The sequence below is a fragment of the Nothobranchius furzeri genome, chromosome 15 (genome assembly GCF_043380555.1).
Source record: "Nothobranchius furzeri strain GRZ-AD chromosome 15, NfurGRZ-RIMD1, whole genome shotgun sequence".
In the NCBI taxonomy this organism is placed as follows: Eukaryota; Metazoa; Chordata; class Actinopteri; order Cyprinodontiformes; family Nothobranchiidae; genus Nothobranchius; species Nothobranchius furzeri.
Window position 1 is genome coordinate 29,355,464 of NC_091755.1, and position 12,839 is coordinate 29,368,302.

Sequence of the window (12,839 nt, forward strand, 5' to 3'; positions counted from 1 at the left end):
GTCGAGGTGAGTCCGACTATATCTAGCCGGTACCGCTCAACCTCTGCCACAAGCTCCTGCTCCTTCCCCGCCAGCGAGGTGACGTTCCATGTCCCAATAACCAGTTTCCTTGTCCGGGGATCGGACCGCCAAGGCTCCTGCCTCAGTCTGCCACCCGATCCACATTGCACCGGACCCTTCATGTTCCTCCTGCGGGTGGTGGGTCCACAGTTGGATGAGCCCATATATCCGGTTCGAGCTGGACTCAGCCGGGCCCCATGGGCAAAAGCCCGGCCACCAGGCGCTCGCCCACGGGCCCCAACCCCAGGCCTGGCTCCTGGGTGGGACCCCGGTAACCCTCCAGGCCGGGTACTCGACTCTTTGTTTTTACGTCCATGAAAGATCTTCTGAACCGTTCTTTGTCTCACCCTTCACCTAAGACCCATTTGTCATGGTAGACCCTACCAGGGGTATCATATAAACAATGATGTAAAATAAATCTCGAAGATTAAGCTTTTGTATATAAATCCCCAAAAGCACCTCAGTGCTTCCGAGCATTTCCTTCTTATTAGGTCGACAACTAATGTGCAATATACACTAAACCCAGGATTTATTAAACTACTGATCTTCCTCCAACTTATTTTCTTGCAGTGTTAAAATGACAAAAATAAACTTCAGTCATTAACCAATCTGTGCTTAGTTTTAACATGTGTTTAAAAAGAAGTTTGCATTCATTCAGAGTCTCGACATATAAAAGAAAGTTGAAAAAGATTTTAAAAGTAAAGAAAGTTACATGGGAAGGAGAAAAAACTAATTAGAATATTCCACACACCTACAACGGTGTGAGATCAGTGAGAAACTTCTTGAACAAAACCTATAAGATAACTATTGTATATGTAATCGTGGGATTTATTAATACAATGTCACTTTGTGGATTTATAAATCCATTGTTGTTACCTGCATATCTGTTAGAGCTGCTGCGCCTGCAAAAACAACCAATAGGAAAGGAGATTCCTCTGCTCAGTGCTCTGGACCAATAAGAATACGAAGAGAAGGTGGGTTGTCATTTAGACGCTCTCTGATTGGTGGATCCTGTACGTGGGCGTGCGTAAGCTTTTTACTCGCGTAGAATCGGGAACGAGGAAGTAAAAAAACGAGCGAGGAAAAGTGAAGCAGAAAACTGGAGTCTGAGCTCGACTGTCATTTAGACACTTCTTACCTCGCCGTCACTTTACTCGGATACCACGATGGCTAAGTAAGTTTGAACTGATTCAGATGGTGAACATGTTAACTAGTAGTACTCGCTCGTAGTCGTTTCGTCTGTTTTTGAAGGTAGCTGATATATCAGTTAGCCTACCTGCTGTTGTTCGTCTTGTGTAGGTGTTTATCTTTTGTTTTGAGTGGAAATACGTTTAACGTGGAATCTGAACTTGGTGTGACCTACCGAGTAATCGCTATGGACTCTGTGAAATGAAGTGAAGTTTCAGGTTGACTTAAAGGTCTATGATTAAGATTACAACAACAAAAAGAAATCATAATCCTTTTAAAGAAGATTTACTAGTCTGTTCCGTTAGGGAACCTGTTGGCACGCGCCCATCGGGCCCTCTGAGTACATGTGATTTGTGTTCACAGAGCAGACATCGCACTGATTGGTCTGGCTGTCATGGGCCAGAACCTCATCATGAACATGAACGATCATGGCTTTGTGGTAAGACCTCCACTCCAGTTTGTTTACACTTCCATCGGGTACCACTCCTCTTCTTTTGTCTTGCTGAGCTTAGCCTGTCCAACAGGTCTGTGCGTACAACCGAACCGTGTCCAAGGTGCACGACTTCCTGCAGAATGAGGCAAAGGGCTCCAAGGTGATCGGAGCTGAGTCTCTGGAGGACATGGTGTCTAAGCTGAAGAAGCCCAGGAGGATCATCCTGCTGGTCAAGGCTGGGCAGGCTGTGGACGACTTCATTGACAAACTGGTTTGTGCCAAACTGCTGTAAAACTACATTTAGTGAACTTCTGATTTACTGACTTATTTACACTTTCTCAGGTTCCTCTTCTAGAAGCTGGGGACATCATCATCGACGGCGGCAACTCTGAATACAGAGACACAACAGTAAGTCTCTGAGGTTCATTTTTTGACAGAAAAGACTTGTTTACCTGTGTGTATATTTGTACCTTTTTTATGTGGTTGTTGCTCGCAGCGTCGGTGTAAGAGTCTGAAAGAGAAGGGCTTGCTGTTTGTTGGGAGCGGAGTGAGTGGTGGAGAGGAGGGAGCACGCTACGGACCCTCACTCATGCCAGGAGGACATAAAGAGGCCTGGTGAGTAATGAAAACGATCAGTAGAGATTTATTTGTTTATTTGTGTAAAACTGATAAAAATGAACATTTGATGTCACCGATGCCAAGGCCGCACATTAAAGACATCTTCCAGAGCATCGCTGCCAAGGTTGGAACAGGAGAGGCGTGTTGTGACTGGGTGAGTGCAGCATTTTTGCCTGTTTTCTTAACAAGTTGTTCCTGGTTAGATCTTATGATATTATGTGGCAGGTTGGAGATGAAGGTGCAGGTCATTTTGTAAAAATGGTCCATAATGGCATCGAGTATGGAGACATGCAGCTGATCTGTGAGGCCTACCACCTAATGAAGGATGTTCTGGGGATGGACCACGATGAGATGGCACAGGTGAGATTGTCAAAACATTATTTTTATACAACATCAAATATGGCTGACTGACTTTGATCCTCTCAGGCTTTTGATAGCTGGAACAAGACGGAGCTGGACTCCTTCCTGATTGAGATCACAGCCAACATCCTTAAATACAGAGACACCGATGGCGCACATCTGCTGCCCAAAATCCGGGACAGCGCTGGACAGAAAGGCACGGGGAAGTGGACGGCCATTTCCGCCCTGGAGTACGGCACGCCCGTCACTTTGATTGGTAGGAGAAATAAAGCTTTTACACACGGAAGTATCTAGTTTCTTTCCTTTTCTGGTAGTGCTGCTCTCAGAAAGTTTAGTTCCTTATGATAAGAAGAATGCCTTATACCACACCTTAAAAAGATTACAACATCAGCTAATGAAAGGCCAGTAATGACCAGATTTGTTCTTAACCAACACAAAGCTGTTAAAGGCGCCGCTTGTACAAAATGTTTCATTGTGTGTACTGGTCCAGCCAACATGGAGCAGCATGCATGGGTGGATTTCAGAGTAAAACTGGGACAGTTTGTCTTTCATCATCTGACCGGACAGTTTTTGCAAGTCATGCTGACTGATCTGGTATCCTTCTGTTCATTCAGAGGGGCGAGGATGTATGGCTTTTTTAATGAAGTAAGTGATGAGCTTCTTTTGTTGCTCAGAATGAGGATTTCATGTTTAAATGGGAAACAGAAAAAAAAGTCCATACCTGCTCCCTACTCGTGAGTAGCTTAGATGAATGTAGGAGTGTTTAAAATGGGTCCCATCTCACCAGTCCTGCAATAACCACATCAACTTCCTGTTTGTGAAAGGATGGATCTAAAACTGTTGGTTTTGGGTCTAGATGCATCTCCGTTACTTGTCTGAACCAGACATGTTTTACCCAGAACCAGAACTCCCAAACCCAGGAACTAACTCACTAAAAAGATGTGCAGAGACTTGTTCCTCTAAATCAGGATAGGAAAACACATAGATTTACTCCGTGTATGAACAGTGCTAAACAAATAAAGTTGCCTTGCCTTAAAAACGGTTAGAAAAAATGCTGAGTCATGCTGATTCAATGTTTTGGCGTTATCCTGCATGTCGTCTTTCTTTGCTATGCTGTTTGTTGGTTTTTGTGGGACAAATGCAAACATGTCCACCCGTGTTTATCTGTTTTCTCCCATCTCTCTCTCTCTCAGGGGAGGCCGTCTTCGCCAGATGCTTGTCGTCTTTGAAGGATGAGAGGGTTCAGGCCAGCCGCAGCCTCTCAGGACCGCAGGGGGTCAAATTCAGCGGCAACAAGGCTACGTTTCTGGAGGACATCAGAAAGGTTAAACCCACTCTGTTTTAATGTTTTGTTAAATTTATGCCATTTTAGGATGAAATCATAAAGCAACTATTCACATGAGATGTCTACATGCCACAGTCTGCTCTATTTATCAATAACAAACTATACTAGAATTAGGGATGCACCGATACCGATACTGGTATCTGTGCAGATACCGATACGATACTGGTATCAGTAAAAGTTAACCGATACCAGGGACCAATACCAATGCAGTTGCTTGAAAATGGCTTCACTGTAACTTGTCATTTCTGTTCACCTAATATTTTAGTTTTGTGATGATTTCTACTCATATATTTTACTTTTTATCTACCTCACAGCCTTTTCCTGTTGAAAGCAGAGAAGAAAATAAAATTCCAAATCATTGCATTTTTTGTGTGTGGTAGAAGTATCGATATCGGTAATCGGTATCGCCGAATATTCAGATCCAAGTATCGGTATCGCATCAGTTTGGAAAAAGTGGTATCGTTGCATCCCTAACTAGAATACATATTGTTTACATTTCCAGGCCCTCTATGCCTCCAAGATCATTTCCTACGCTCAGGGCTTCATGCTGCTGCGGCAAGCGGCCATAGAGTTCGGCTGGTCGCTTAACTACGGCGCGATCGCTCTGATGTGGAGAGGAGGGTGCATCATCAGAAGGTTAGTATGTTCTCATTTAAAAAAACTAAAATAACACAAGTTAACTTGACTTCTGTGCCTCTGTCTTTACATATTATTGCAAAAATATGTATATTTTTGTAATATCAAGAATAATGGCACCATAAGATTTTATTTCTGAGATGTCTCTTCTGAGGCTGAGAAGAGGAAACTTGGTTGTTGTGCCATAGAGGAAGTTCTGTGTCACTCTTCTGTTGTAAGGCTGAAGTGTAGAAAGAGACGTTCATATAAAAGGAAACAATGAGCTTTCTTGTAAAATCTGATGGATGTAAGAATGAGGACCTATCGCAACACCGGTTTGCTTTCTGTAATCGGCGTGAAAAGTTGCACTAATCTAAATCAAACAAACCTAGACTTGACTTGCAGTCCGCAGCCAACCAGCTGCAGTGTATTAGCAGGTGTTTTTTATGAGCCATTGTAACAATCAGCTGCTTCTCTCTTCCAGCGTTTTCTTGGGTAAAATCAAAGAAGCGTTCGACAGAGACGCTGAGCTGCAGAACTTGTTGCTGGACAATTTCTTCTGTGATGCTGTGCAAGACTGTCAGGTGAGAGGAAGGAGGAAGCGGTCAGACTCAAAAACTTACAACACAAAGTCTCTTAACTTCTGATTTCCTTTTTCCACAAAACAGCTTGTTGAATCAACTGTCTGAGATGCAAAAGTTTAAATAGAAAGTTATTTTTTTCTCATGATTCAGAAATCAGATTCAGTTTTGATCCAGCAGATAATAAAAAGTGTGTGTGGCAGAAACATGTCCTTTCTTTTTTATAGTCAGTGAAAAGGCCTTTTTTCTTGACTGGATTTAACATAAATGTATTTGTCTCGATGAACACACATTAATAACGGAGTTTACACTCCTGCTTTAGGAGTCCTGGCGCAGAACGGTTGGTGTGGGAGTGCAGCACGGCATCCCGATGCCCTGCTTCACCACAGCTCTGTCCTTCTACGACGGTTACAGACACGACATGCTTCCTGCCAACCTGCTGCAGGTAACAAACACTCGCTGCTACAGAACAGACCAGAGTTCAGGGGAGTGGAAGTGATTAAAAACATCATGTACAGGTGTACATTTACAACTACCTCCCCTTTTTAACTGTTTAGAATATGAATCTGAAATAATTGACTACATTTGAAGCAAAATTTTCAAGATTTGCCCAAATAATGACTGACCATGGAATTCAAGACTGAAATGAGTCCTGTCTTGCTTAATTTGTTGTTTGCATTTCTTAAGGCCCAGAGGGACTATTTTGGTGCTCACACATACGAGCTGCTAACTAAACCCGGACATTTCATCCACACCAACTGGACGGGCCATGGTGGAAACGTCTCCTCTTCCTCCTACAACGCTTAATCTTTACATCACTCCTAAACACAAATGAGATGGAAAATCAAGGTGGTGTTTTCTGCAGAAGACATGCTACACGTTCCACCTTAAGACCCGGACAATAGAATAACTTCATCCAGCTTTTGACATCAGAGACTTGTCGTTTTATTTATAAAGTGTGACCAGAGATTACATGCAGTTTCAAGTCTTTTCTGAAGTAGCAAGTCAGTAGAGAGGCTGTGACTCAGGTGGACATTAGTCTAAATCACCTGTTGTTGGGCTGAGTGTTCAGAGTAAACACTGGATTAAGGTGAACACTGCACCCTGCTTTAACAAGCTAAATAAAGATTTGAATCCCTTCATAATTAGCTTGGTCTTTATGCTCTGGGAGCTCAAACAAAACATCGTGTTTAAGGTGGAAAGCATCAAAAACGTGTAAAAGGTGGATTTTCCAGTTATAAATGAATAAGAGGTCATAATGTTATGGCTGATCAGCGAGAATACATTTAACCTGGCATGAGTGGTTATTTAAAACTATCAATGGAAAATTATGCAACAGATCCTCAGTGATCCCAACAGGCTGCAGCCATGAAAACTAAACAGGCCCACTGGAACATAATCTGATTTATTTTCACTCGTTTTATACAAAGATGTGTAAAAGATCAAATATCTTTAGTGTGCAGCCTAAATGTGTTAGTTGTTTTACAAATATTGCATGAAAACATGTTTATTTAAAAATGAGGAAATATTGAATCAGCTTTCACTTCAAACTGAAGGTGAAACCAATGATTGATGATCAATTGAACCTTATAAATACAGGAAGAAAGCAACTAAAACGTCCTAAAACTGGAAAAGGTTCATATTTAAAACTTAATGGTATAAAATTGTAATTACTTTACTGGTGACGGTTATGTTTATGGTAAGTCACCTTTGATCAGTCAGAAAATAAACATTACAGCTATTTTTGTCCCTTTTTTTTTGCAACAGATTAGAAAATTACTAAGAAATATTTTAAAGCTAATTTTTAACCAAATAACAGATTTTGCAAACACATAGACGTTAATTAACAGAAAAAACTACTTTAAATGTTCTACGTTACATTTTCTCAACTTCCGGATGAGAAAAAAAACTCATTACATAAATTCAGAACAGAATCTGTACAAAAGCGCCACCTGCAGGTAGCTCAATGCTGCTGCACCCTCAGATCAGCCCAGAGCTGAAATCTGCCCCCAAAGCAAAGACATGAAAAATAACAGAAATGATCTGATCTCAGAGGGAAACATGTTTATCAACATTAAGAGACCACAGATAAAGAAACACTTTTATTTTACAATTAAGATTTTAAGATTTCAATACACAACATGGAATTTTGTGCTGGCTTGTTTAGTCAGGTCCTTTGTTTTTTTTCCAATTAGCTCACTTTCTGAAACAATTAAAGTCAAACGGCTAACATTACCTGCCACACTGATACAAATTTTGCCATCAGTCCTTGTTTGTTGGGAGGTAAAAATCAAGTTTTACTGACAAATATAGCAGCTAACAGAACGGAAGAATTTGGGGACAGAAGTAGAGCTAGCAACAAATCGATCGTCCCAATTGTGTAAATAATAAAAAATATACCTCCAGAGATTTTAATTTAGCATGGTCCACCCTAAATTAGTGGTCCAAGGTTTCTTGGTAGTGAGGTGACGAAGATCCTTTTCAGGCTTAAGGCAGCTGTGCAGAATTTCCATTGTTCCGGCTTCATCTTCCGTGTAACTGACTTCCACCAGGGTTCGGATGAAAACCTGGGATTTCCATGTCCGACGGTCCTATACATGTGAATTAAAGTGTTGGCAGTTCAATTAATGTGAAGTCAAAAACAAGTCACTGTCAAGAAGGTATAATATCTAGTCAAATTACGTTTTATTTCAGACTTCCCTTGGATTCACAAAACATAGAAAAATGCACTCGTAACCACTTCAAACACAAACGTTCAACGGGAACTTTTCAAACATTCACCACAGCATCTTCCAAACGTAAATACTTTGTTTCCTCTCCCCCACACAGACTTCACTAACACAAAGTCACATTTTCACACAGAGGGTGGTAACAAGAAGAAAATGAAGCACACAAACAGACACAGCATCCACATCGAGTCAGACAGCAAAGCTCCACAAAAGGTTACAAATATTCAGCGCACTTGACATTTCACTGTGGTTTCTAAAGAATTAAGGTTGATAGAAAATGGTGTGTGAAAGCGGAGAACTTAGGGATCTTGGCATGTCTTTGTGATGGCTACTGTGAACACACTCGTACTTGCTTCTTCCTCTCACACTCGCACAAAGCCACAGGTTCTTCTCAACTCTGCCAGGTATGTCTTTTTGAGGGGGGAAAACAGCACACAGTTCTTCTCACACTTTCTTTCATTTTGCTCTCCCGTTCGCTCACTCTCACTCGGGCCAACACCAACCCCACTCATCGAGTTGAAAAAGCGACAGGAGCATACAAGATTTCTATATCCCAAAAAAATAAAAAAGGGGGGAGAGAAAGGAACAAAAAAAACAAAGACCACCCACCGTCTAAAACAGTAAAGCAGAGTGAAGCTGCGCTCTTGGATGATAATGCATTTACACATGGGAGGAGGGGTACTGATACTGAGATCTGCCGAACATTGCTGCCAATGATGCGATTCCTCCCGGGAAATTGTGAAAGAGGTGGTGAGCTGCAGAAGAAACTATCATGAAGGAGTTTCCAAAACAGATCAAACAAAAACAAACCTAATGAAAAAATACAGCAAAGCATTCAATACATAGAACTACATATGGGGGAGCGTGGGTAGGAGGGTTCTCCAGAAACTCGTGCATGTTATAAACAGTTACAATGCATGCACGGCCATCTTTCTGTTGCATACTCTCTCAAACTAAAACTGTGACGGATCCTACTAACTAAACTTTCCATTCACCCCATGTATGACTACACTATATGTCACACAAGTAGAAATCTTTGCTTTAGTAAAGTGTTTTAGTTTGTTTAAAAGAAGATATAAGCCATTCTTCCATGTAGGTATACTTACCAGACCAACTTAAGAGTAACAGAAAAGATCTATTTGTAGCTACCTACATTCCCCAACTAGAGGACTTAGTAGAATCCATAGATGTGCCAAAGCCAGAGCTAAAGCCACTGCTGGAGGCCGTGTTAGTGCCTGCAGGCCATCCAAGACTAGCTGAGCTGGGGCTGCTGTAACTGGTGCTGGCAGAGCTATAGGTCTGATCTCTGGTTGTAGAGGCTGTGGCTGCTGTTGTGGTCAGGCCCTGCTGGTTAGCCAGCATGCCCATCATTCCCCAACTGCTCTGCAAGGCTGCCTGGGCAGCTGCCACCATGGCTGGATTAAGACCCAGAGCCCCAAAGTTAACCCCTCCACTACTACTGCTTAGCCCACCACGACTACTGCCATAACCCTGACTGAACCCACCAGCCCCAAACCGCCCTCGATCCATCATTTGCCTACTATTGTTGTGTTTGGGCTCAGCGTTGGAGATGTGCACGCTGACTCCCTTGATAATCAAGTCTTCTCCACACAGAGCCTGGGCAACCTGAGGAAAAAAAAGAGGAATGGGAATCCAGGGAGTTTTCCATTTCTATAAATTACAGATACACCTCTAATCTTAGCAGTTGTACATCTACAACTGATCAACATCTGGATGCGGTTTGATTGACGTTAGCAAGCACAAACTCAGTCAAACTTACAGATACCCAAACACATTATTTCACGTGTCAGTAGCTAAGCGAGCTATCAGGGAAATAGCTACAACTGAGCTAAGAGGGGAGAAAAAGTGTCTGCTGTAGTCATCCCCATGTTTAGAATGAAGAATGAGATTACAGAGGTCATCTTCTCGGACCCACCCCTGTTCTGAGTCGATGCCTGCTGCTGTATAGTATTTCTTGCTGGGACAGTCACTCTGTAGCACAACTACATAAGATGATATGTCTAGTGACATACACATATTATCTTATATAAAAAATATCTAGAATAAGATTTTAAAAGACAGAAACTGACAGATTTGGACATAATTTTATTGCCACACTCAATGTGTTCCATGCTAAGACTGGCCAGCAGATGTCATTTATTTCATAGGGTTCAAATGTTTCACAACACTGAACCATTTCAAACAATTTGCCTCATATTGGTTCAGTGGTTTGGAAAGCTTTAGTTTCTCCATCACTATGAAAAACTATTGATTGCAGTGAATTATTAAAGGTAGATAAAGGAATGTAGGTAGTGAGCTTTAGTGATTTTTGCAGACCATTCCAGTCGCTGGAAGCAGCAAACTGGAATAAGGAGTGGCCAAAGGAGGTGCGAGCTTTGGGAATAACCAGAGAAATTAACTTACTGGAATGTAAATTTTTCTGGTTGTTGGAAATTATGAGTAATGAGCAAAGTTATGACAGCGTTCTACCGATGATTGTTTTGTACAATCTATCAAATAAAATCACCACATTTTGAAAACTCTTACCTGATCATCAGCAAATGTGACGAATGCAAAAGCCCGGAACGGTTTGGGAATGAAGACATCAGTGACTTCACCGTACTGCATAAAGTACTGCCTCAGATCATCAGTTGTCATGTCCTCCGTGCAGCGACCAACAAAGATTTTACGGCTCCGCATGGGCTCATCGGGACATGCCTGAGAGTACATATAGGCCTAACCATGAGACCAATTAAGTTGAAACAGTTCAGAATCACTTAAAACTGATTTTAAATTCATGCATTTCATATGATATCAATTATACTTGAAGATTAAGGAGTTAACAAAATAGTTCAGCATACCTTTGAATTTGGAAGTTTGCAGTCACACCATCGTCCATCAATCATGTGTCTTTGAGCAATAACTTTAGTTTGTGTCTCATAGTCAGTGAAGCGGACAAAGCCAAAGCCTTTGGAGTTCCCAGTCTTTGCATCTCTTTTCACCTGGAGCAAACAGACACACACACACACAATTTTAACATCTCACTAAAATATAGCTTTGATATTAAAACTGTATGAGACTAACAGAGAATGATTAATAAACATTCAGAAACACCAGTACCTGCACCATGATGACCTCCCCAAATGTACTAAAATAATCTTTCAGGTCCTGTTCGGATGTTTTCCAAGGCAACCCGAGGACAATAAGATCTGATGTCTTCTGAAAGCCCCTTTTGACTTTCACAGCTGAGGCAGCATCTATTTCGTCCATCTTCCTTTTATTATCTGTGAAGAGTAATTAGTAACTTAAATAAGAAAAATATTTGCAATGATAAAATGAGGAAAGTCTGATGGGTTTGCCTGTTTGGTATTTGATAAGCAAACAGTCGTTTCGTTTAATTGAAAAGGAAGAAAAAAAACATTAGAAGACAGTTGTTCAACAATCTATGCTTGCGTTTGTCTGTCACAAGCAAATGTTTTATCCTAGTAATTTTGATGATATCCTGTACATATCTAGCAATCTCATAATAAAACATCAAAAGCAAATAATAGTGCTTTTTATGGAGGCTCAACTACATGATACTGAGCAGTATGATACATTATATAATACATAGAATTTCACTTAAACCCATGGTTTTATTAGGCGCAACATAGGCAAACACACGTCCTATTTTATTACACACTTGTTTAATTAGAGAATTGCTTGCTGCAGCGTGATCGTCTCACCTTTGGGATAATTGACGACATAGACCAGGTTTCCCCAGTTGCTCTCGGGTGCGTGGAGGACCCCCTCGACAAGCCGAACCCCCCTCATGCACTGTGACTCTGGGTTTCTGTATCGCAGACCGCAAGCCCCTGGAAACTGAGCTGCCACCGATGATAACAACACAGTCCCATCATCTTCCGAGGGGATCTCCATGGGCTCCTCGTTTTCATCCTCAGCCACCCGAATGTACAGTTCTGACATGGCTGGTCCAAATGTATTAGCAGATGAGCAGTTATTCAATTAACACTGAAGTTGTGTTCGTTTGAGGTATCGGTCCCGTTTCAAACGCTATTTCACAACAAGCAAACGCAACGGAACGCGAAAGCTAACAAATTTTTTTTATACCTTCTCCACAAATGAACGTACCGTTTAAACACTGGCAGTCATAAAAGCTTAACGTTTTTAACCATCGACGTAAACAAGTTAGCCAGCTAGCTAATGGGCTAGCAAACTTAAGGCAGCTGGAAAAATGAATGAGCATACAACTTCGCGCGGTTTTAGCTATAAAGAATACACGTGACTTTCTCTGCTTTACGAGTGTACGGAAGACGAGGAAAATATCGGTAAATTGATGTTTGGGGCAAATTCACGCACGAAATACCTACAAATGCTCAAGCTAATCTATTTAACCCTCACGCTAGCTAACAAAATGGCTACCGAGCGCTCACCTTGTAGCGATGACATCATCGAGGCAGGAGGGTCCACTTTCATGATGGAAGTCGCGCCCATCTACTTCCGGACCATGAGTCTCCAACTATAGATATGTATATAAACACATTTATATATAAATTATATAAATTATTATTAGTTATATATAAACATAAACATGTTTCTATGTTTATATATAAACACACACGCACACACACAAACACACACACACACACACACACACACACACACACTATATATATATATATATATATATATATATATATATATATATATATATATATATATATATATATATATGTGTGTGTGTGTGTGTGTGTGTGTGTGTGTGTGTGTGTGTGTGTGTGTGTCTCCAAATGCCAGAGTAAATGAATGGGAGTCCATGAGAAGATAAAAAGTATTTTCTAATCCTGTTTGATTTTAAAGACACATTTTCATGCCAAAAAAGCGTTTATATTACAACGGCGGCAAAAGTT

General features: G+C 41.2%; 2 protein-coding genes across 6 annotated transcripts; one reads left to right on the plus strand and one right to left on the minus strand.

Annotated features, from left to right (window-relative positions):
* Positions 1-1,093: 1,093 nt before the first annotated feature.
* Positions 1,094-6,345, plus strand: pgd (phosphogluconate dehydrogenase). The gene is made up of 13 exons (XM_015967637.3): positions 1,094-1,234; positions 1,612-1,687; positions 1,773-1,952; positions 2,024-2,089; positions 2,178-2,296; positions 2,384-2,453; positions 2,525-2,659; positions 2,726-2,915; positions 3,853-3,983; positions 4,507-4,640; positions 5,104-5,203; positions 5,523-5,645; positions 5,888-6,345. The coding sequence occupies exons 1-13, from the start codon at positions 1,227-1,229 to the stop codon at positions 6,005-6,007; spliced, it is 1,452 nt and encodes a 483-aa protein (XP_015823123.1). The 5' UTR covers positions 1,094-1,226; the 3' UTR covers positions 6,008-6,345.
* Positions 6,346-7,289: 944 nt separating this feature from the next.
* tardbpa (TAR DNA binding protein a) lies at positions 7,290-12,367 on the minus strand. Of its 5 annotated transcripts, none has more exons than XM_070545149.1 (7): positions 11,655-12,367; positions 11,050-11,213; positions 10,791-10,931; positions 10,477-10,647; positions 9,471-9,555; positions 8,539-8,684; positions 7,290-7,791 (listed from the first exon to the last, which is right to left on the minus strand). In XM_070545149.1, exons 1-6 carry the CDS (start codon positions 11,893-11,895, stop codon positions 8,590-8,592), a joined length of 897 nt encoding a protein of 298 aa, XP_070401250.1. In that variant the 5' UTR covers positions 11,896-12,367; the 3' UTR covers positions 7,290-7,791; positions 8,539-8,589. The 5 variants fall into 5 exon arrangements, with proteins under 5 accessions (XP_070401250.1, XP_070401249.1, XP_070401248.1 ...); XM_070545148.1 differs by having other exon boundaries at positions 10,477-10,665; XM_070545147.1 differs by having other exon boundaries at positions 8,539-9,555.
* Between the last annotated feature and the right edge of the window lie 472 nt (positions 12,368-12,839).

What these genes read in the sequence shown, in the direction of transcription:
- tardbpa (XM_070545146.1), bottom strand. Translation starts at nt 11,895, where the DNA reads ATGTCAGAACTGTACATTCGGGTGGCTGAGGATGAAAACGAGGAGCCC. An exon ending in TGTCGTCAATTATCCCAAAG is followed by an intron (nt 11,214 to 11,654) that starts GTGAGACGATCA and finishes TACTCTTCACAG; the next exon opens with ATAATAAAAGGAAGATGGAC. An exon ending in GGGAGGTCATCATGGTGCAG is followed by an intron (nt 10,932 to 11,049) that starts GTACTGGTGTTT and finishes TGTTTGCTCCAG; the next exon opens with GTGAAAAGAGATGCAAAGAC.
- pgd (XM_015967637.3), top strand. An exon ending in TGAACGATCATGGCTTTGTG is followed by an intron (nt 1,688 to 1,772) that starts GTAAGACCTCCA and finishes CCTGTCCAACAG; the next exon opens with GTCTGTGCGTACAACCGAAC. An exon ending in ACGACTTCATTGACAAACTG is followed by an intron (nt 1,953 to 2,023) that starts GTTTGTGCCAAA and finishes ACACTTTCTCAG; the next exon opens with GTTCCTCTTCTAGAAGCTGG.